Here is a 24,740-nt window from a genome sequence, read left to right as displayed (position 1 = left end):
TTTTAACAATAGCAGACTTCATACACCAGTGCTCATACTGTGGACCATAAAAATGCAGTCTTAGTAAAAATATTCTTTTCCTGAAGAGCTACTTAGAGATATCCTTCAAACAAGGGAATTGTTCCTGGGCATGTGTTCATAAATATCACTGTGATGAATTGTGTTAAGAGAAATCGGCACCCCAGTAATGCTTAAAATGGGTCTCTGATTCCAGAATCACATCAAAACTCTGAAGAAGTGGATGGCTGAAGTTGATGTTTTCCTGAAGGACGAGTGGCCTGCCCTCGGGGACTCAGAAATTCTGAAAAAACAGCTGAAACAGTGCAGGGTAAGATTTTTATAGGACCCCTATCGTATGCAGTCTTTTATATAAAAGTTATTATTTGGTTATGTCAGTGGTCCTTAACCAGAGTTATTTTGCTCCCTTTGGGGACACTGAGAAATGTCTAGAGACATTTTTGTCACAGCTTGGTGTGGGATAGATGCTACTGGTGTGTAGCGGCCTGGGGTTCTGTGTGTGTCCCTCAATGTGTGTATCCCCGAACAGCCCCTCACAACAAAGAATTAGCCAGTTTAAATTGATGGCAGTGCCCAAGGTTGAGAAACTGGGTTGGATAAATGAGGAAGAGAAAAGCATGATCTTTTCCTCAACACTTGTAAGATTATTTTAGTGTAAAATAAAGTTTAATGTAAAGGCAACGAAACCTTTGAGCTGTTTATTGTGTCTTATTGCAGATTTTGAGTCATACTGTGTTGCTCTACTCAGACCTGCTGCACTGTACTCTATTATTACACAATACGCACTTTGGAAATGATATTCATTATGCCATTGTCATGTCGTGGAATGAAAGTAATCTAGCTCTTTAAAGAATTCGCTTTGCAAATCCAAGCTAAAAAACAAACCAAAAAACAAATCCAGCTTACAAATAACCTTCACACCCATCATGCTATAAACAGTTGCAGCAATATCCTGAGTTTGAAAACCGAAATCATTTCAAAAACAGTGATGTCTAAAGCCCATCATTTTCACACATTTTTCCAACAAGGAATAATAATTTTATTTCCTTTTGTATCTGATCTAAGTAGAATACAGATAATTCTGTACTTGATTCATAGCATCAAAACCACTGAACAGTTTTTGTAAAGCTGAGACATCTGTAGGTGGGTGTATATCACGTTTTAAAGGAAAGGACGTACATGCGGTGTCATGAATCCTCATTATATGTTTCCTCTCTATGTTGTATTTCGAGTATGTTGTGGTAATTTTTGCAGCTGGCTTAAATTGAATTATTTCCTTAGCTTTTAGTCAATGATATTCAGACAATTCAGCCCAGTCTCAACAGTGTCAATGAAGGTGCACAGAAGATAAAGAATGAAGCAGAGCCAGAGTTTGCTTGCAGACTTGAGAGAGAGCTCAGAGAACTGAACACTCAGTGGGATTACGTATGCCGACAGGTACGTACGGTCTCTTTCGCTGCAGCTTGCCTCTTTTTATCTAATTAAGATTTCTTAATGTCTCCCTTTACCATCGCCCATTTTGAAAGTTTCATCTCTGAGTATGTCGATGCCGTAAAGCATGGTTACTTCAAACTAGCCTTTGTCTAGCATAAAAAATCATTCTAATAGTATATATGTTAAATAGTATATACTCATCTTATCGGGATCCTGACTGAGATGACCTTAAATACTGAACATACTGAACAACAATGTCCTGTTTTTAAGGTCTGATTTTCATCGAATGTTTGCTCTTGTGCATAACTTTGTAATAGTAATTGGATTAGCAGAACATACTTTACACTTGTATACTTGGTACAGAAATAAAATGAATGAGTAGTCTCTGTGCATGTACAAATATGATAAATAATTTTCACTTCAGATTATTAAGATAGGCAAGTTTGGCTTCTTTACTACATTTATTTCAATAAATGAGCTAAAGTTGGGAAATAGTTACGAATAGCTCAGAGGGGGAAATAAAACACAAAATCACTCTGCATATCCGAGTGCTTCATTTTTATGCAGCAGAGTGTTTTATAGATATTACTTTTAATTTTGAGATTGCATTCTGGAAAATTAAATATTATATACACAAGTACTATATATCGAATACTTCTTGTTCGTAAGATGAAATTTTGACCTAAAGCAGTGATTATTTTTCAGTATACCAGTACCTTTTTTGAAGTTAATAAGAGGTTTCATCTTATGTGTATTAGACACAGCCAGTCTTTCGTTATTTCTCAGTAACCTTTCAAAGTTGAAAAGAAATCATGCCACAAGGCAAAAATTAAATTTGAAAAAGTAAAGAATTTAGAAAAGTAAAAGGCAAGGCAAGTCACCCAGCTAATACTGTCACTGGCAAATGCTCAACAGTTCTATTAACTCACAGACGAAGATAGCCCTGGGTCAGCTACCTTGCATTCTTCTCTGGAGTAAGCCGGCTCTAGAAGGAATGTTCAGGAAAAAAAAAATATTATTTAGGTAATAGATTATACCATTTATGTTTTCCTGCAAGGCCAGTATGAAAGGCATTTGTTGAATGTTTCTAATGGATGAATGGAAAGAACAACACCAATTTAGAGCAAGAGGGAAAATGATAGCATATATATACACACACACACACACACACATACATACACACATACACACACACATACATATACACACAACAGTATTACTGAAACCTCAAGGTTTTTGCATATTGGAGAAGTGTAATTTTTGAAATATCTCAAGTTAGTCTTAAAATGTCCTTGTTTAAGACCTTATGTCTGCTATAACATACACCACAGATATGCCTTTTAAGAGAGGTATAAACACATTAGCCTGCTTCATAACAAAAATTCCATAGATCCCATCCGTGTTTTCATCACATCCTAGAATATTTTACATCTCTTTGGTTCTCCATGGAATGTATCACACTGTGTATGCTCTGATCTTATGGGCAAGTGATCTGTGTTTCTTAAGAAAGGTATCATGCAATCCAGAACAGAAGTCAGACAGTACAGTAAAAGTATGGAAGCCAAGCTTGAGTATTGGGCCCAGTTCAGGGCTCCAGAGAGCACTGGAAACTGTAAATCTATGCATTATAGAAATGGCTACACACAAAATGGGGTGTGATGTTCTTTCTTGGGTTAAAATTAACTCATTTGTTTTTAGATGCCAGAATCTGAAAAAAAAATTAGAGACAAAATTGTCCAAATGTCTGATATACTTGGAGATCCTTTGAGATCCCATGATTTGATTTTGTTGGTATAAAATGGTTGGCTTTTTAAATTCTAAAAGTTTGGTATCCAAATAAAAAACCCCAAGATTTTAGGGGTTCCTGGGTGGCTCAGTCAGTTAAGTGTCCAATTCTTGGTTTTGGCTCAGGTCATAATTGCATGGTTCATGGATTTGAGCCCCACATCAGGCTCTGTGCTGAGAGTGTGGAGCCTTCTTGGGATTCTCTCTCTGTCTGCCTCTCCTCGATTTGCATGCACGTGTGCACTCTCTATCAAAATAAATTTATAAAAACTAAAAAAAAATCGCAAAATTTTAGTTATTTCTAAAATAAAGGATAATCATCATTCAAATAACTCACAAGTTGGTAGACCATACTGAAAAGAAGAAAGGAGGAAGGGAAGGATTTCATAATTATACATATCTTTACATTATTTTGTTATATGGTTATTAAAGAAACTAATATACATACAATTACATAATTTTTAGAGAAACATTTTTAGGATTTCTTAATTACTTATTAGAATATTTCAGTATATATTATTAAACATTTTGTAACAGATGTTAAGTAGGGAAGAAAATAAACATGATAAATATCTGTCTTCATGGTGGGTATAGTTTAGTAGAGAAGATGGAAAGTAAATGAATTAACATAATATTGCACAAATGCCTAATTTTAATGTCGACGGATTCTCTGAAGGAAGCAATCCGAATGCTCTGAATGAGAGTAAAGGAGCAGGGAGCCTGCTTTTTGTTGGGTAGACCGTTAAGTCTTTTCTGAAGAGGTGGAATGAAAGCTGACATCTGATTAGTCCAAAGAACCTGACACTTTGACATGGGGACTAGGGAAAGTGTGGATCTAAGATGAAGTGGGAAAAAGTGCTGAGGCAGGGGAGAAGAGTGAGCATGTATGCGGAACAGAAGGGAAGCCTCTCTAAGTGGGGCAGTATAAGCCAGGAGAAAACCGGGGGGAAATAAGTCGTGAATGGTCTCATGAGTCATAGTGAGGACTTAGTATGCACGTTAAGTGCATTGGGAAGGTATTAAGCTTCCAGATACAGAAGTGGCATCATCTCAAGTGGCTGTTTAAAACTTTTCTCTATATTCCTATTCTATGAAGAATGGCTGGAAGCGGCACAAGCGGAAACAGGCAAGAACTGCAGTTGTCCAGATAGAAAGTACTCCTGGCAAAGGACAGGAAGGGCATGAGTGGAGATGGAGAGACAAGAAATTTGAAATACGTCATCCTCTGGTGACATTATGTTTGGTTCACTGTCCAAACCTCTCCCGATTTTTTCCAAAATCGTCAGTAGAGATGGAGATCACTTTAATGCTTGTTGTTCTGTCTCTCATTACTGTTTATGTGTATCTTCTCATTATATAGCAAATATTGTGTGGAAGGGATATGTTATTCTGGGAAAACTGGGCCAAAGTGCTCGTGTGATTCAAACTTTGTTGAAACTCTTTCCAGCAAGACCTGTCTCCAGTAAGGTTATTTCACTCAGTGTGCTCAACGTTATGTTTATATAATGTAGTCTTAGCTTTTATCCGTATTTTTGCCAATTAGGCAAATTCTTCCTTGTTATATTTTTGATTATGGATTCTACACTCATACCCACCTTTGACTGTTATTCTTTTTCTAACATGGCACGTTCCTTTCTTCTTTTAATCAGATCCTATTGGAAATGACAGTATTTGCTGGTAAAGAGTGCTTGCTGGTAAAGAGTCCAGAGAGTCAAGGAGGAATCAAAATGTTTTCAGTTTCCTGTGTTATGCAACAGAGTTGGCCACAATGCCTTTAACTAATGAAAGAAAGACTTGGGCCTGAAGAAGGAACAATATTGACTAGCTTAGTAGACTACTCAGTACTTCCATTTTGGTCATGTTTACTTTGGAGAAGTAGACCATTAGAAGTACATCTTGAACTGGGTGTATAAACTATGTATATAAAGACAGAGATGTCATTTATATAAGGTAACTCCCATCTCACAATGAAAAGATTTCCGAGGCTCACTTCCCTGAAATGCTTGGCCGATAAAATCAAAAACTCTTAAGGATGGAGAAGGATTTCTCATGGTTTCAGAGCAAACATAGTAAGACCAGGAGCTCTGGAACCATATCGCCTCAGTTTAGATCTTGCCCCCACCATAACCTACGTGTGTGGTACTGGAAAAGTTGCTTAATCTCTCCCTGCTTCAGTTTCCCCGTATTGAGAATGTGAGGATATTAATGCCTACTTTATAAGAATTTTATAATATTGATCAAATGAGTTAATCTTGTAAAGTATGTAGATGAGTACCTAGCACAGAGTAACCACTATGTACATGCGTGGTAAATAAAATAAGCAGACATAAAATAGACATAAACCTGCATATATAAAATTATAAAACATGTGTCGTTTCTAAGTAATCAGTGCGTAAATATATTTTTTTTAATTAGCAGCTCTAAATTTATAGTAGTTACCAAGAAACACTGAGTCTAGAGATTAGAAGGATGTCATTGTCATAAGTTGCAAATCACTGTCTTTTTCTCACTCAATGCATATTTTGGGTACAATCATCCACAGATCCCTCAGTCACTCTTCCTTATTTCTTGAATATTTTAACAACGGACTTACTGTCATTACTGTCATAATTCTTCCTGATTTCAATATTTTCTCAGATGATTCTTCCAGCCTTCACTACCTTGAAAGCTCCTCTGATGATTGTGTCTTCTATTCTACCATAGCTACCCGGTCTCAGCCCCGTAACCTAAACATTGTCATTACCAGATACTTCTCCATAATTTCAACCTCAGGTACCCTACCCTGCAACCATCAGCACCTTAATTTCCAGCTCATTTCCTCAGTAATCCAACCTCAAAAATTCTTCCTTCCTAATGGAATGCATAATGCAGTGATCTTACCAGCTTCTCATTAGAAAAGCATTTAATCTTGTCTTGGCCATTCCTTACTCAAAGTTGATTCTATAATCCATCATTAAGAGCACCCCTTGTGTTTTCCCTCAACTCTCTTGTCCTCTCCTGTCTTTCTATATTATATCCATGTGACAGTATCCTACATGGATATAAGGTCAGATCAGATCCACTTTTCAGTTGATGCTGTGCCAGTACCGGGACGGATGAACATGGCTGGAGGAAAACACATATCATAACTGGCTAGTCTCATTTGGAAATCATGCGTGCAAACTTCAAATAGCCCCTTGGTGCTTATTGGTAATCTTACTGCATTATTCATATCCATTCACAGCCCCACCACTCTGATGAGTATTTCACAAATTTCTTTTTGCAGATCTCTGCCAGTTCTTCTTCTCTCCTTCCTGTATGGCAGTTAACTAGCTTTGTGTTTCAATGAGAAAAATAGAAACATTTAGAAGGGAGCTTGCATCTACTCCCACTGACTTGCACGTTAGTTAACGACTCTGTTTTCCCATTGTTAACACGAGTGACCTGTGTTTACTCCTATGTAAGACGAGCCTTTCCACTTATATGTTGCATACCATCCTCTTTTTTCAGCACAGACATTAAGGCACCTGTTAAACATCCCCTACCACCTACATCAGCAGTATATTTCAGGGTGTGTAGGTGGCTTAGTCGGGTAAGTGTCTGCCTCTTGATTTTTGACTTACGTCATGAACTTGTGGTTCGTGATCTCAAACCCCGCATTGGGCTCTGCAATGAGACTGTGGAGACTGCTTGGAAATCTCACTCTCTCCCTCTCTGTTAGCCCCTACCCCGCTTGAATGCTCACTCTCACGCTCTCTCTCTCTCTCTCTCTCAAAATTAATAAACTTTTAAAGAAAAAAATGTATTTCTTTCCTCTACTAGATCATTTCCATCAGTAGGAAATTATTCTGTAATGTTTCCTATCATTAAAAAAGACACCCCTTGGGGTGCCTGGCTGGATCAGTCAGTGAAATGTGTGACTCTTGATCTTGGGGTTGTAAGTTCTAGCCCCACATTGGGTGTAGAGATTACATAAAAATAAAGTCTAAAACAAACAAACAAACAAAAACCTTTGCTTCACATTCCTTCCAGCCACTTCTCCATTTTTGTTCTTTACAGAAACTCTTTCCATACCACTCGTCCTGTTCTGTCTTGAATGCCCCCTAATCAAGTTTTCATCCTCACCACTCACTGAAGCAATTTTTGTCACAGTCACTAGTGAATTCACATCATTAAATCCATTATTTACTCTTTATCTTTGTTTGATTGGCTTCTCTATCATCTTTTTCTCTTGGTTCTTTCTTAGTCTGCCTTCAGTTTCCATGACCACTATAAATACCTTTAGTGGTTCCTTCGCCTTGACCTCTAAACTTGAAATCATTCTAGGGCTCCATCTTTGGACTTCTTCTGTTCCTTATCACCACTAAATCTCTAGGTAAACTCATTCAGCTTTATGGCTTTAAATGTTACGTGTAAGTTATTGCTTCCACAATTTTGTTATAATTTGGACTTTTTCCTAAATCTGTATATCCATCTTCTGAGTCAATACGTCTGTATTGATGAATAGATACATTAAATCTAGCATGTGACTCAAATTCCTTATATACTCCTCAGTTTCCTATTCTAGTAGTCACCCTGGAAGAATAAATGAAACTTCATCTTTCCATTCACCCAAGCCCAAACTCTTAAGTCAAGTCTTCTTGTCTCCCTGTGCCTTTGTGGATGGTGTATGATCCAGCACCATATGCCAAGGTACTTGGGAGGATTCTCACCCTCTCCATAGGGTCTACTGCCTGTTGACCTTGCAGTAGTCCATGAACCTTCTCCAGCCATTTTCAGCCATGGTCTGATAGCCCCTGGAGAACACTGACTTAGAAAACCACCCACAGAAAGTGGAGCCATTTTGTAGGTCCAAGAGTCAAGTGGAGAAGATCAAATATACTGTTGAAACCAAAAAAAATCTGAGACTGGATGCATTGGAGAGGTTTGAGGAAAGGTCTGACTTTCCCTGCATCATTCGTTCTCCAAGGTGACACAGGTCAGTGCCAAGAGAGCTCTTACCAGAACCCTGGTTTCTCCTGTGCAGAAAAGTGAGACCATGTGAGTGAGTACCCAGCTTCACAGCCATGCGGGGGTGTTAAACAAAGAGGAACATTTCTCTGTCCTTCATCCACAGTACAGAGCTCCACCAGTTTGGGGTAGTGAGCAGCTGGGAGAACAGCAACCAGGGCTGGAAACTGTATTACAAGTACACGGATCGTGAGAATATCACTGACTCCATCAGGAGTTCTGCCTACCAGCCACTGGGGTCAGTGTTTTCTCCAACTTCCCACAGCACCACGACTGCCCTTCATGCCACACCCACTTGCATCCCGACCCTGTGGCTGGCTCCCTGTGCATACTCTGGCTGGTGACAAGGGTGAGCTTTTGTAGGATGCTAATGAGCATGCACAGAAGGTTGGTCTAAATCTGCAAGTCTTGGAGAGACCACACACCTGAACATTTAGCCCCACTCTCAGGAAAGCAAAAGGGAGGCTGTCGATACCTACTATGGTTTTTGCAGGATGAAGGGAAGCCATATAAGGGTAAGAATTCTCCCACAGTAGGGAACAAGAATTGGGGAACAGTCATATTCATAGAAGCCTCAGATAGCCTCAGAATCCCTAACAAGGTTGACAGAAGGTATTTATCTTCTGAAGGCAGATAGTAAAGACTGGAGGAGCTGACTTTTACTGTGAATGCAAAGACAGCGTTGCCACGCTTCAAGGCACATGGACAGTCAAGGAATCACGACACCACCAAAGGATCATAATAATTTTCCAGTAACCAGTCTCAAAGATAAGGATATCTGCAGCTTATCTGATAAATACTTCAAAATAGTTTTTCAAAGGAAACTCAATGAGCTGTAGGAAAATAAAGACTATTCAGTTAAATTAAGAAAGTAATAAATGAACAAAATGAAAATTTTTTAAAAAAGAAACAGAAATCCTAAAAATACACAAATCTGAGAGCTGAAGAATACAATGAAAGAAATGGAAAATGTAATAAAGAGCATTAGCAGTAGAATGGATCAAGTTGAAGGGGGCAGAGAACTTATTTATGGAAATTATGGCTGCAAGCTTTTCAAATCTGGAAAGAGATTTGACCATCTAAATTCTGGAGGCTTATAGGCCACCAAAAAAACTCAACTCAAAAACATATTCCCCAAGAGACATTAAAAATAAATTAGTCCCGGGGCGCCTGGGTGGCGCAGTCGGTTAAGCGTCCGACTTCAGCCAGGTCACGATCTCGCGGTCCGTGAGTTCGAGCCCCGCGTCAGGCTCTGGGCTGATGGCTCGGAGCCTGGAGCCTGTTTCCGATTCTGTGTCTCCCTCTCTCTCTGCCCCTCCCCCGTTCATGCTCTGTCTCTCTCTGTCCCAAAAATAAATAAAAAACGTTGAAAAAAAAAATTAAAAAAAAATAAAATAAATTAGTCCCCCCCCCCTTTTTTTTTTTTTTAGCAAAATGAGTTTATTTGGGAATAGTAGAGGAGATGCAATTTGGGACAATTAAACTATGGCAAACCATAGCAAGTCTGAAGAGACAAAAGCAAGGTCAGCTGCTAATAGGTTTTAGGGAGAAATTGGGGAAGGTTGTTTTGAACAAAAGGTTTTTGGAGAAGAGCAGAGTTTAAGGTTTTAGCAGTTTCTCCTTGACTATAGGCATTAGTTAGCATATTGTTTCCTGGGGTAAGAAGAGAGCTTCCTTCTTCCTGATGGTTACGTAGGCTGCAAGGGGGGTGGTACATTTGTGACAGCTTTCTCTTCAGGCCTTCCTGACTCCATTTTAAATGAGGTTCCCTGTACTTATTTTCACATTTTTTGCCTACAAGGGAACGTCATAAGATTTTCTTCTGATTTCTCAGCCAAAACCTTACAGGCCAGGAGACATTGGGAAGATACATTTAAAGTGCTGAAAGAAAAAAATTGCTGGAGCCCCGGGGTGGCTCATTTCGTTAAGCATCCGCCTTCATTCAGCTCAGGTCATAATCTTGCAGTTCACGTGTTTGAGCCCCACGTCTGTCAGGTTCTGTGCTCACAGTGTGGAGCCTGGTTGGGATTCTTTCTGTCTCCCTCCCTCTCTCTGCCCCTCTCCTACTGTGATCTCTCTTTCAAATAAACAAACTTTAATAAAAAGAAAAAAATGCTAACCAATAATACACTGTCTGGCAAAGTAGTCTTTCAAAAATGAAGGAGAGATAAAGGCTTTGACAGACACACAAAATTTGAGAAAGTTCATTACCACTAGGCCTGCCTTAGAACACCTGCTGAAAGGAGATCAAGCTGAAATTAAAGGATGTTAATTGCTAACATGAAAATATATGAAAATATACTACATGCTGTGATATACTGCATTAATAGAATGAAAGATTAAAAAAATATCACCTAAATAGATGCAGAAAAAAAGTTTGACACAAATGACAAAGTTCAACAAACTTTCATGAAAAAACTTAATAAATTCAGTATAAAAGGAATGCCCCAGAACATAATAGAAACCATATATGACAACTTTTCAGCCAGGGTCCTACTGGGTAGTGCAAAGCAGAAAGCTTTTTCTCGAAGATCAGGAGCAAGAAGAGGGTGCCCACTCTTACCACTCCTGTTTAACACAGTACTGGAAATCCTAGCCAACATAGTTAGGAAAGAAAAAGAAAGGCATCCAAATCAGAAAGGAATAAATAAAACTGTCTGTTTTTAGGTGATGTGTTCTTGTATATAGAAAGTCATGAAGACTCCACCAAAATACTGTTGTAATTAATAAACAAATTCAGTCAAGTTGCAGTATACAAAATCGTTGTATAGAACTATATGGAAATCAGTTATATTTCTATACACTAACAACAAAATGTTTGAAAAAGAAATAAAACAATCCTGTTTGTGATAGTATCAAAAACAAAAGGAACAAGCTTAACCAAGGAGGTGAAAGATCTATACTATGAAAACTATAGGATTTGATTAAAGAAATTGAAGAAAATACAAATAAATGGAAAGATATCCTGTGTTCATGGGTCAGAAGACTTAATATTGTTAAAATGTCCATCCTACCCAAAGCCATTTATAGAGTCATTGCAATCCCTATTAAAACTCTGACGACAGGGGCACCTCGCTGGCTCAGTTGGTTGAGCATCTGACTTCGGCTTAGGTCCTGATCTTGTGGTTTGTGAGTTTGAGCCCTGTGTCAGGCTCTGTACTGACAACTCAGAGCGTGAAGTCTTCTTTGGATTCTCTCTCTGCCTCTGTCTCTCTGTACCACCCCCCTCAAAAATAAATAAACGTTAATTAAAAAAAATCCAATGACATTTTTCTCAGAAATAGAACAAGCTTTCCTATAATTTGTGTGGAACCTCAAAAGACCCCAAATGACCAAAGCCATCCTGAGAAAGAACGACAGAGGCATCATCCTTCTCATTTCAAACTATATTACAAGGCTCTAGCAATAGAAACAGTATGACATTGATGTAAAAATAGACACATAAAGAAGTGGAAGAGAATTGACCACCCAGAAATAAACCTTCATGTATACAGTCAGCTAATATTTGATGAAGGAGTCAGACTTACTCAACAGGAAAAGGATAAGATCTCTTCAATAAGTGGTATTTGGAAAACTGGATAATCACACACAGAAGAATGTGATTAGATTTGTAACTCACACCACAAAAATTAAGACAAGATGTGTTAAAGCCTTAAAATACCTGAAACCATGAAACCCTTAGAGGAAAACGCAGGGAGAAAGTTCTTTGACGTTTATCTTGGCAAGGATTTTTTGGATATGACACCAACACACAAGCGCCAAAAGAAAAATAAATGGAACTACATCAAACTGAAAAGCATCTGCACCTCAAAAGTAACAATCAGCAAAATTAAAAGATAGCCTACAGAATGGGAGGAAATATTTTCAAACCATGTATCTGATAAGGGGTCATTAGCTAAAATATACAAGGAACTTGTACAACTCAGTAGCAAAACACAACCTGGTTTAAAAATGGGGAGAGAAACTGAATAGATGCTCTTTCCAAAGAAGACATACAAATGGCCAAAAGTTACATGAAAAAATGCTCAGCAACCCTAATCAGGGAAATGCAAATCAAAACCACAGTGAAACATGACCTCACATCTGTTAGAATGGCTGTCATCGAAAAAGGCAAGAGAGAGCCAGTGTTGATGAGCATGTGGAAAAACAGGAACCCTCGTGCACTGTTGATGGGGATGTAAATTGGTGTGACCACTATGGAAAACAATATGGAGATTCCTCAAAAAAAAATAAAACTAGAGCTATCTTATCCAGCAGTCCCACTTCTGCATATAGTTCCAACGGAAATGAAATCAGAATCTCAGAGAGGTATCTGCACCCCCACGTTCATTACAGTATTATTCACAAAACTCAAGATCTGGAACAACCTTAATGTTCAGCACTGGATGACTGTATAAAGAAGATATGGTGTACATATACATATATGTGTGTGTATACACGTACATACGTAATTACATATATACCTACAATGGAGTATTATTCAGGCATGAGAAAGGAAATCGTGCACTTTGCAAAAACTTGGATGAACTTTGAGGGCATTGTGCTACGTGAAATGAGTCAGAGAAGACCAAATAGTGTATAATTTTCTATGAGGAATCTAAAAAAGATGAACTGTAGAATAGAGTAGTGGTGGTGGCTGTCAGGGCTGGGGGTGGGGCAAATGGAGAGATTTCAATCTAATGTTATAAACTTCTAGTTATACACTGAATAAGTTCTTGAGATCTAATGTATAGCCAGGTAACTATAGTTAACAATACTGCATTATATGCTTGTAAGTTGGTAAGAGAGTGGATCTTAAATGTTCTTACCATGAAAAGAAAAAAAAAAATGGGAATCATGTGAGGTAATGGAAGTGTTAACTAATCCTATTGTGGTAATTGTTTCACAGTATGTATATTTATAAAATCATCACATTGCATACCTTAAACTTATAAAGGGTTATATGTCAATTATATGTAAATAGAGCCGGGGGTGGAGGGCAGGTAGTGAAGTGAGGAAGGGCAATGCTGAATGTTGCGTTCAGGAATTCTAGAACAGGAAATACGAAGAACTTTCTGTTCTGTACTTAGTTGTGGCAACGTCATCTTAAACTGTGGGGGTAGATTGCACACTTTCAGGCTAGAATGTTTGCATCACTAATATGACAAAGGTAAGGGAAAAATTGCCTATACCTTTTTATAGATCCTTCTAAAATATGAAACAAAAAAATTAATATCTCTGTCTGATCAGGCATAGAACTATGGAATGTTAAGCTTCGAAAAGACCTTGGAAATCATGTGGTCCAACTGTTAGATTAGTTATAGAGCAGAGATAAAGAAAAATGAGGTGTTGTCTTCAGGTTCACTTAACTTGCTACTGATTGAGTCCAGGTATCCTGATTCCAAAGCTGATGTTCTTTCCAGTACATTTGTGCTGTCACCTCAGAATGACTTCCTGCCTGGTTTTCCTTAAAAAAAAAAAAATCAGTCCTGATTCCTTTCTTCTGGTTTAGTTTAATAGCATGTATGTGCGTGTTTTTGTTTGTTGTTTGTTTGTTTGTTTTTACTATAAGTCTTTGGCTAAGTTCCATTAGTCATTCTAATATTGTCACTTTGCCAACTGCCTGAAAAGATTACAGCAGACGATCTAAGTAGAAATTGAGCAACCTGTTTACTTACACTGATTATAGGCTCATTGATTATGTAAATAGTCTTTATACTTTAATTAGTATAACTGTTAGGCATACTGTTCTAGCTGTGTCACAGTGAAGCAATTATTTACATTTCAATGGATCACCAAGGAGAGTAAAGAACTGAAAGTTGTTTTAATATTATTATATTAGGATTAAGATGGTTGTAAAGAATAAAGAAAATTAATATGGTTCTGCACATATTTAGTATTTGGTAGATTACATGAAAGCGTTATTATACTAAAATTATCAATTATATGTTAAGACTGTTCAATTAAAATTACATTACTTGAAAGATAGAACTCTACTTAATTTCACAGAAAAGAATTGATGACATTGGGATAGAGTTCCTTTTTTTAAGTAAAAGAGACACAATATATAATCATTCTAGTACCAAATTAAAATTTTTCCCTCAGTGTGGTTCAACAGGGTACTTTGTAACAAGTGATTAGCATTCACAATTTTATTTTAGATATTTAAAGTTTTGCTGTTTTTCTGGTTAATAAGTAATACATTCTTCTCTAAAAAATTAGTACTTCAGGAATCTATGAAGATTTAAAATCACAAGTCTCCTATTACCACACATAATGTTTTGCAACCTGCTTTTTAATCTTGAAATTATATACTGAACAGTTTTCATTTCAGTACAGATGTATTGGTGCTAGATAGTATCCCATTGTGTGTGTGTGTGTGTGTGTGTGTGTGTGTGTGTGTGTGTATCTCAATTTATTTAACTTACTCTCCGTGGAAGCACATTTGGATTTGTTTCTAATATGTTGCTACCTTCAAAGCTGAAATGAACAGTGTTCATGCCACTTTGTATTTCTGTGGTGTTGTGATTTTTCCTTTCTCATTCGTGATTTGGAGTCCTTTCTCTTTTTGATAAGTTTGCCTAGGGGGTTATCAATCTTATTATTTCTTTCATAGAACCAGATCCTAATTTCATTGATCTGTTCTATGGGATTTTTTTTTGTTTCTATACCATTTATTTCTGCTCTTATCTTTATTATTTCCCTTCTTCTCGCTTTAGGCTTCATTTGTTCTTTCCTTAGCTCCATTAAGTGTAAGGTTAGGTTGTGTATTTGAGATTTTTCTTACCTCTTGATGTACGCTAGTATTGCTAAAATACTTGCCTCTTATGACTGCTTTGGCCACATCCCAAAGGTTTTGGCTCATTGTGTTTTCATTTTCATTTATTTCTATGTATTTTTTTCCTGTCTTCTTTAATTTCTCAGTTAGCCCATTCATTCTTTAGCAGGATATTCTTTAACCTCCATGTATTTTTGGTCTTTCCAAATTTTTTCTTGTGGTTGACTTCAAGTTTCATTGCTTTTTTAACAAATTATTTATTTATTTATATTTTGAGAGTGAAGGAGAGCACAAGTGGGGAAGGGGCAAAGACAGAGAGGGAAGGAGAAAGTCCCAAGCAGGCTCCACACTGCCAGCATGGAGTCTGATGCAGGGCTTGAACCCACAAACCCATGAGATCATGACCTGAGCTGAAGTCGAGAGTTGGATGCTTAACTGACTGAGCCACCCACATACCCCAAGTTTCATAGCTTTGCGGTCAGAAAATATACATGGTATGGGCGCAGTGTTTTGGTCTTTGTTGAGGCCAGATTTGTGACCTAGTATGTGTTCTATTCTGGAGAGTGTCCCATGTGCACTTGAAAAGAATGTGTATTCTGCTGTTCTAGGATGAAATGTTCTGAATATATCTGTTAAATCCATCTTGTCCAGTGTGTCATTCAAAGCCCTAGTTTCCTTGTTGATTTTCTGCATAGATGATCTAAGTGTGTTGTTAAAGTCCCCTACTGTTATTGTATTATTATCAATGAGTTTCTTTATGTATGTTACTGTTTTGTATATTTGGGTACTTCCATGTTGGGGGCATAAATATTTACAATTATTCATACCCCTTTTTGTACACTGTGTTTTGTATGATTCATTCTTTAAAGTGGAAGAGTAAAAAAAATTAAAAAAATAAAGTGGAAGAGTAGACTCAGATTTATGAACATTAGAAACCGTGCCAATAAATTTATGTATCCAACTGAGACATATTATGAAAAAGTCTTTTTCTCTATTCTTCATTCACAGAAAAGCATAGCCCCACACACAGCTAAATTATAGTCTGAGGGGGAATATGTTCATTTTATTACGTATGCCAAGTAAATGGCTATATCTTATTTTAACACTAATGTGAAATTAAGTATAACCAATCGCCATGAGTTATTTCCTCATTCATGTAAGCTTTTTTACTTGTTACTTCATCTTTTCTATCTAAACTTTCAGTTATTTACAGACTGTTGAGTAATAATATAATGACAATGTTTTGTGACTTTCCATATTCATGCTTTGCTTGTTGCTTTGTTTTATGGAAGGTCTATGCCAGAAAGGAAGCTTTAAAGGGAGGTTTGGATAAAACTGTAAGTCTTCAGAAAGATCTGTCAGAGATGCACGAATGGATGACGCAAGCTGAAGAAGAATACCTAGAGAGAGATTTTGAATATAAAACCCCAGACGAATTACAGACTGCAGTTGAAGAGATGAAGGTAAAATAAACCAAGTAAAATGAAACAAAGAAAAAAAAAGAAAGATGCAACATTGCTTAACCTTGTGATTCTGCACTGTCTGTTCTTTCCTTGGCTTAATAATGGAGGTTTATTTTTAATGAATTCAGCTTCAAGTTTGGTACACATTATGGATTCTGAAGCATTTATTTCTTTTAATGCATTGTGGTCAAAATATAAATATTGGCTATCACTGTAAGGAACATTTTCCCCATGAAATTATATAGTATTAAGGTATTGGAATCAGCTTGTCACATGAGCTGTTTCCAGTGATGAAAATTCAAATTGAAAATATATCAAGTCTTAATGCAGTGACAGTGGAAAATGTAGTTAACAACCTGTGTTAATTTTTAAAGGGGGTTCTAAGAATTTGGATACTAAGTACTTTAACAGATGGCTTTTAATGTGAATAAAAAGCACTGAGTTTACATGGACTTCTTCTGAAACAGTAGCATAAAAATTAATGTTGATTTGGGACCAGGGAAAGTAGTATGTGGCAGGGACTGGGAAGTGAGGCCTGAAGAAGAATCTATGCAGTGGCCTTGGAAAACTCAGAGATCTCTACTTTGTCATGTCTGCACCATGTCATTTTCATTTCTTTTTTTTTTTTTTAATTTTAAAGTTTTACATACATATGATTTTTTTAATTTTAAATTTATCTATATAGATTCCAGTTAGTTAACATACAGTGTAGTATTTGTTACAGGAGTAGAACCCAGTGGTTTGTCACTTTACATATAATACACAGTGCTCATCCCAACAAATGCCCTTCTTAATACCTGTCACCCATTAGCCCATCCCCCCACCAACACCCTGTCTAGCAATCCCCGGTTTGTTCTCTGTATTTTAGAGTCTTCCACCATGTCATTTTCTAATGTGAATGTATGTACTGAGAGTTGCAACTTGCATGTAAGTCAATTGCCTGACGCAGAGTGGGCCTCCAGTGATTTGTAACTATAATGATAATTGTTATCTTTCTGTACTAGCAGTAACACATCATTTAACCACATGAGCCTACATTAAGTATTAATAAATATTTGGCTCATGGCCTCATGACACAAAAAAATCATTATGGAGACAGACACTTGTGTTTAAAATCTGTTTTTTTTTTCCCTTGCCAACTGTTGGTAAACATGGTTGAGTTTCCTAAACCCAATGGGCTTGACCCCCTCATTTGTGGACTAGGTATCAAAGTGCCTGCTATTCAGTACTATTATAAAGACGAAATAGGAAAGTTCTCAAGCAATGTCAGGCAAAAAATAGATACCCATAACAAAGTAATTATTATTACCGTTATTATTGTCATCGATGCTGCATGGTAAGAAATTAATTACATATACTTTATTATATAATTTATATAATTCGGTGAATAGTTATTATAGGTAGAAAATACATCACAACTGATATGTTTAAATATCACTAGATTATGTAGTTTTTGTCACATGTACAAAGTAAAATTAAAACATATAAGGATGGGGCACCTGGGTGGCTCAGTCAGTTAAGCGGCCGACTTCAGCTCAGGTCATGATCTCGCGGTCCGTGAGTTTGAGCCCCGCGTCGGGCTCTGTGCTGACAGCTAAGAGCCTGGAGCCTGCTTCCGATTCTGTGTCTCCTTCTCTCTGACCCTCCCCCGTTCATGCTCTGTCTCTCTCTCAAAAATAAATAAACGTTAAAAAAATAAAAAAAAAAAACATATAAGGATATAAGACTATAGTGGGTAAACGGTGATAGTTTTCAGGGTATTAAAAGCTAAAAAATTGTTCTAATCTAATAATACTACATATCACTTATTCATATAAGCAAAAAAACATTAATCGCATACTTACTATGTGCCAAATACCATTTTAGACAATGAACATGGTGGTGACTAAGACATAAAAGTGACCTGACTTGGAACTTACGTTCTAGTGGAAGGAGAGCAGGCATTGAATGGAGAAATAAACTCTTTTGAGATCATGGTAATTTGCCTAAAACATGAAGCAAGATTGTGAAATAAAAAAATAATTAGGGTTTAGGTGGGACTTGCAGGCGGTGAAATGGTATTTTAGAAAGGTTTGACATGTAGGGAATTTGTGAGACATTATCTTTAGTCTGAGATATGAATCCTAAGAAAAAGCCTTAAAAAAACCTCATAGAGGCACATTCCAATCAGAGGTAAGAGTTCCTACAAAGACCTTAAGTCTCATTGGGAAGAGAAAGAAGCCTGCCAGCCTGAAGAGAGTAAAACAGGATAAATGACCTGAGATGATTTTGAGTGGTTTGGTAGATAACTGCTGATACAGGAATTTAGTAGGGTTTGGGGGAGTTTTCGTGACAAGTGAAAGGGGAAACCCATTGTAAGCCTTCAAACAAGAGACTGTAATGATTTTAAATTTGACTGTGGGGAGGTCACTCTTAGGGAAATTATATCATTATAGATGGTGAGAGCTAGAAGATTCTTTGGAAGCAAAATGGTCCACACTTGGTCTCTGGTGATCCAAAAACTGAAACCTTCACGTAGGTTGAATAATGTAGTCATAGTCACAGGCTTTATCTGTGGGAGAACTAAGAGTAAAGAATATATTTAATTCCCACATATGCCATCCCATCCCAAGCGATTCCAAGACATTGTTTTTTCTTTTGTTTTGTTTACTTTCCAAGTCATGTGCATCCCTGTTTGCTTTCCTCTCACATTTCAGTCCCCTCCTGGCTGTTTCCACAGTCTCCTCTAATATTACGTAGCCACTGCCCCAGATCCCTAAGTAGATAATCAGCAGTGAGCTTGTGTGCAGCTGCTGTACTTCTCCCAGTTCCTTTCTTTGGCTCTGTCCCTCTTTTGGCCCTCTTCCTTCTCCCCTTGGACAGTTTGCCTATCTGGCTAACCAGATCCTTTTTTTTTTTTTCCAGTGCTACAGAGCAGACTGTGTGATATTTAAAACTTTTACACACAGTTCTCGATATGAGAAACCCAATTAGTCCACTTTGATTTACTTGTTGAAATAACTGATCTAGGTACCACATCAGGCCAGTATGGGGGTGATACTGGAAAGAGGAAACGCTTGGGCAGCCTATGACAACAACAGCCAAGGGAGTTGGCAAGAAGAAGATGCATTTTCTTGTTTGTTTGCTTTTTTTTTTTTTTTTTTTTTTTTTGCCTGCCAATCAAGGTAATCCCTTCAGGTCTGTTTCACTAGTTAGAGGGTAGTGATGGTACCTTGTCCGGTCTTCCTCCTGTACTCACATTGAGAGCACATTTATCTTCATTGTCAAAAGAGACTGGCAGACCTACTTAGACGTCTCTCCCTAATTTACTCAGGGAAAAAGTGGAGATGTCCTTCCGTGTATTTATGCTATTTCCTGTGCTTTAATGAAAATGATAGTGCTGTTTTCGTAACTTCTTTTCGCCCCTATAAATAAAACCTTTTAATTAACATAAAAGAACCTAGGGGAGTGTTTGATAAACAACACCTGACTTCAAAATTCTTTTGGAGTTCTACAATGTCTAAATGGTAAAACTTTATATTAAACCTTTAAAAAAATCTCTGATATTTCACTTTCAACGTTTTCTTCTTTATATATTTTTTTAACTACACTTTCGGTAACCCCAGTCCTTGTGCTTCCCAGAATTACAAAGATGTATTTACTGTTGTCGTATGTGTAACAGACTAGAACTGTGATTCTTACAACTGAGTGAGCATCACGTTCACCTAAAGGACTTGTTCAGACACAGACTTTTAGGCCCCACCTCATAAGTTCTGATTCAGTAAGTCTGGAGGAAAACCTGAGAATTTTTATTTTGAACACATTGTCAGGTGATGCCAGGGACCAAGTTCCAAAGTGGTTTCAAGGAACCATATTTTGAGAACCACCGATTTGAGATACTGGCAATGAAAGGTGTCTGAGCATATGATGGTTATGTTCATGGAAACAAAGGGAAGCAAAAACATAATTTCTGATGAGGATTTTACCTAAATTCTGCCAACCATTATTTAGTTTTCTACCTTTTCTTCCGGTGGAAAAATCTTACCACCTTTTCTCCTGTGAATGTTTCCCTGCTTCTAAGCTTGTTTAAAAAAGAATTTATGCAACCCTACAAAGGAAGAAGGAAATGTTTCTCATCCTGCGTTTTTTGTAGTTGTACGGGTTGTGTGTAACTTGAATGAAATGTAATTGCATTCGTTGGATACTGCACAGCATGCTTCTTCATTTCGTGGAGGATTTGAGATGGCTTAACATAAACTAGAAGAAAGAAGGTGTAGATTCCAGGATGACTTTCCTAAACACTTTGAAACTCAGTTTTCTCATGTTGAATATTCTGCAAGGTTTTGTTAAAGAACCACCAAAGTAGCACCTACAGCATGTCTGTCATGGCCCAGAGCAGCACATACGAAGTGATTAATGTTGTCAGAATTGTTTGTAATGCTAAAATTACTGTCGTCAAAATACGGTTTGTATAGACACAGAGCTCATGGTCAGTAATAGCAAAAACAGATTGGAGAATTTTCAGCTAAAATTTTCAATGAAATAAATTAAAATCAATGAAGGCAATCATTTAGTATTCAAAACAACTTGGATTTGTCATCATATTGTATACTTTTAAGGCATTATGGGAGTAAATCCAAAAGCATAGGGGGATTGTGTTGAAACATACAAAGGCATTTTATAGCTGAGCTTGTCCATTTTTTGCCCATATCCCCTTACTCTCACTTACTACCCTGCATGTAGGTCCAACTTCCCCCTGCCAGAACCTGTTCTTCTTTATGTAAGGGCTTTTTGTGCTTCCTGAATCCCACCTTTCCCACCTATGTGTCAGGCCTCACTAGGATGAAATTAGCATTCCCCCAACAGCCTTCAACCAGTGAAAGGACTTCTGTAATAAACCCAACTTGTCCAATTATATGGACCTAACTTGGTTGTAGGAGTCAGAGAATATTAGAACCTGTGGTAGGATTGGGGCTGGTGTTAAATGATTTGAGGGAGAAATGATTTGAGGGAGAGTTGAAGAGCTTTGCTTTGGATTGCATGTTGTCACTGCCTGGGAATAACTCTGTGATTGGTAGCTTAATAAATCTGTCCTGGAATGAAGGAATACTAGAGTAAATTTGGCAGTAGAATTGATAAAGAAGCAGCACAGAGTCATATTAATGGGGACCGGGAAGTGTTTGGGTTTGTGTGGTTTGGACAGTGTTTATATTTTGTACGTATTCTAACATGGCTATGGAATATAGTGGTATTGTTGTCATGATCCACAATGGTAACAGAGTAGCCTTGTGTGATGTCGATATTCTGTGAAACAATTTATCTTCGACCTGAGAAGAGCAAAAAGGTATGGCTGAGTACCAGGTAGCCTCCTTCCTAGCAGAGGCTGCTATTCTCCTCTTTCTGTCGTACGTGTTCAGTGACTGAACAGAACTTTCTTTTGTCAAAATACGGTCCTGGATGTAGCATTAAGAAGACTTTTTATATCAATTATCTTTCGATTTAAACAATGATAATTGCACTGATTTCAATATTACTCATCCATCTGAGTAATTTATAAATGATTTCAATTCTAGAGTATGGGATATTTTTGAACGTAGTTAGTACTGAAATACTTGTTTCTTGTTTTATATGTGTGTGTGTGTCTCTCTCTGTGTGTGTGTAGACATGTGTATACACACATACACACACATTTATATTTGAAAGAAAGAGAGCACACCGCAAATACATACCCACGTGTAGACTGCTTTGCCCACCATTCTGATTAAAGTGCTGTTATGTTCTGATGATATTTTTTTTTCTTTCTGACTCCAAATCCTAGCTAAACCTAAATTAACGGAAGTTATTATAGTCACCACTGGATTTATTTTGATTCATCTTCTAATAGGGATCTAACCGGAATCTTGTGGAGAAGAAAGTATATGATAGACAGGAATGCATTTTGGAAGTAAAGCCATTGCCTCACTCACTATTAAGAAAGAGCATTCTTTATTTTTCAGAGAGCTAAGGAAGAGGCCCAGCAAAAAGAAGCAAAAGTGAAACTCCTTACCGAGTCCGTCAATAGTGTCATAGCTGAGGCTCCCCCTGCAGCACGAGAGGCCTTACAGAAGGAACTCGACACTCTAACCACCAACTACCAGTGGCTCTGCACCAGGCTCAATGGAAAATGCAAGACCTTGGAAGTCAGTTGCTTTTCTTGATCTTTATTCATTATGTGTCAGTTTATGGTCATGTATGATGCTCCGCGATTAAGAACGTGAACACTGGTGTAAGACTGCTTAGGCTTGAGCATTTCTATTTCAGGTACTTAGCCTATTGCTCAGTAAATGTGAGCAGTTCTAATTCTAATTCTTCTTACTACTACCATTATTATTAGGTCACAAAAATCTTACAGGTTTTCTCAAGATTTATAGAAGCCGGTCTTTACTTTTTCATATATTTGAATGTGCATAAGATCGTAAGTATTTTAGAAAGGCGTTTCATGGAGAAGTGTACTTTATTATAATTGTTTTTAATAACCGCTATGCCCTATAGAGTTCTTCACAGGACATGTTGCCTGGCTCTTTGGGAAGGACATTTTACATTGTATTTATTATCCTAAGTGCTGCTTTATCTTCTTCACATGCTCCTACCCCTTAGATTATGCTTATCTGGAAATAGTTGATAAATAATTCATGTGTCTCAAATGATTACTGTGTTACTGCATCAAAAATAAATTATGATCCTCCTTGTGAAAATACTGTTTACTAACAGTAAGGGTTGTGCCCAGGGGCAGAAAACTTTACCTAGCACTAAAAGCTGATGCTGCCAGATACTGCTCGCTAGCTGGCCTTTAAGTCCTCCTCCCCCACATGAAGTGAGTCATTTCCGTGAATATAGTTGATAAAGAATTTATATATATTCCAACCAAGTGGAGAGGAAATAAAAAGGGACTGGGTGGCTTTATAATTTCAAATAGAAGAGGTCATAAGTGTGATCACAGATGAGAAATAGAGGGATAGTCCAATAGTCTTGGAAATTTTATTAACATAAAAATAAAAGACACCTTTAGAAAACATATCCCAAAATAGATTTCTGAGGGATTAGCATATCTTTTAAATGGACCACATGGCCAACAGGAAGCAAAGAATGATAATGACGTAAAGAAATTAAGAACAGAAGAAAGTATTTAAATGTTTCATTTAAATATTGTCAGAAAGCAATTTCCTAGATAATCAAAGTGCCTCCCTCATGGAGCATATAGTGAATTAGTTCTGACTTCCCTGAAACTCCATGTCATACGTTTCCTTCCCTTCCCATTCTTTCTTGTATTTTCTGTAGCGCTCAGACAACAGATTTTGCTTTCTCTCTCTGTCTATTTGTTTGAGTATGGTTGAACACAGTGTGACAGTAGTTTCAAGTGTAAGCGTAGTGATTCAACAACGCCATACATTGTGCTATGCTCGCTACAAGTGAGGCTACCATCTGTCACCATATGCTATTATCTAAAGGTTTCCCCTTAATATTGTCTGTATTTCCATTTCTGTCTATTGGATTCTGTGTATTTTTCTGAAATCCGTCTTCCATTTCTCAAATGATCTCTTCAACTGACTACTATATATTTCATCCTTTGATATATAAATATACTCATCTCTATATACACATCATCCTCTATATGTGTGTGTGTATAATTTTCTATTTTTTCAAAACCTTATTTTCCATTTCCTGAGATTTCACTTACTTATTTTGAAGTTTATCTCTTCTTTTATACACTCTTCTGGTTATGCATAATTAATTCTATTCCTTTTGTGAAACAATTTAAACCTATGCAGTTCTTTTGGTTGGGAAGTCTCTGTGAGTCATGAGAATGAAAGAGTTTTGGTTTCCCAATAACTGTCACCAACCATGTCAGACATCAATTTCTGCCCAGTAGTTGGCTTCCTCATCACTATTGCAGTCTGACACCATGACTTTTCATTCACTTTTAATTATTAAAATTTAGTCTTATTTAAATTTTGATCTCATAGTTTATTAACATCTTCCATTAGTTTAGGTTAATCTCTGGCTTCAGCAAATTATACAGAGGTGGGAGAGAGAAAAACAATGATCGTAGAGTCCCTCCCTTCCAATAAGTTTGTGGGGGTAGTGATCATATTGTGTTGCTTTAAGGGAGGTTAATGAGGAGAACGTATACTCTTCATATCAATGTCCTTTTCTTTGCTGGTCACAACTGCTGTACCCTCTCATTAACACCCACAGACACCTGTTATGATGAATACGTTATCACCAGATTTAGTAGGTTATCACCACTGATTTATCTGGCTTGTTCTCTATAGACT

The 24,740-nt window shown here is 37.3% G+C and overlaps 1 protein-coding gene across 1 annotated transcript in view; it reads left to right on the top strand.

Annotated features, from left to right (window-relative positions):
• The window catches only part of DMD (dystrophin), a 1,998,908-nt gene that overhangs the window by 706,024 nt on the left and 1,268,144 nt on the right, over window positions 1–24,740 (top strand). Inside the window, exons 24-27 of the mRNA XM_049644567.1 lie at window positions 215–328; window positions 1,300–1,455; window positions 16,276–16,446; window positions 22,422–22,604. Coding sequence (XP_049500524.1) covers window positions 215–328; window positions 1,300–1,455; window positions 16,276–16,446; window positions 22,422–22,604 — 624 coding nt within the window. The remainder of the gene's footprint in view (window positions 1–214; window positions 329–1,299; window positions 1,456–16,275; window positions 16,447–22,421; window positions 22,605–24,740) is intronic.

This window comes from Panthera uncia, chromosome X (assembly GCF_023721935.1).
Source record: "Panthera uncia isolate 11264 chromosome X, Puncia_PCG_1.0, whole genome shotgun sequence".
NCBI lineage: Eukaryota > Metazoa > Chordata > Mammalia > Carnivora > Felidae > Panthera > Panthera uncia.
This window is presented reverse-complemented; position numbering and strand designations above follow the sequence as displayed.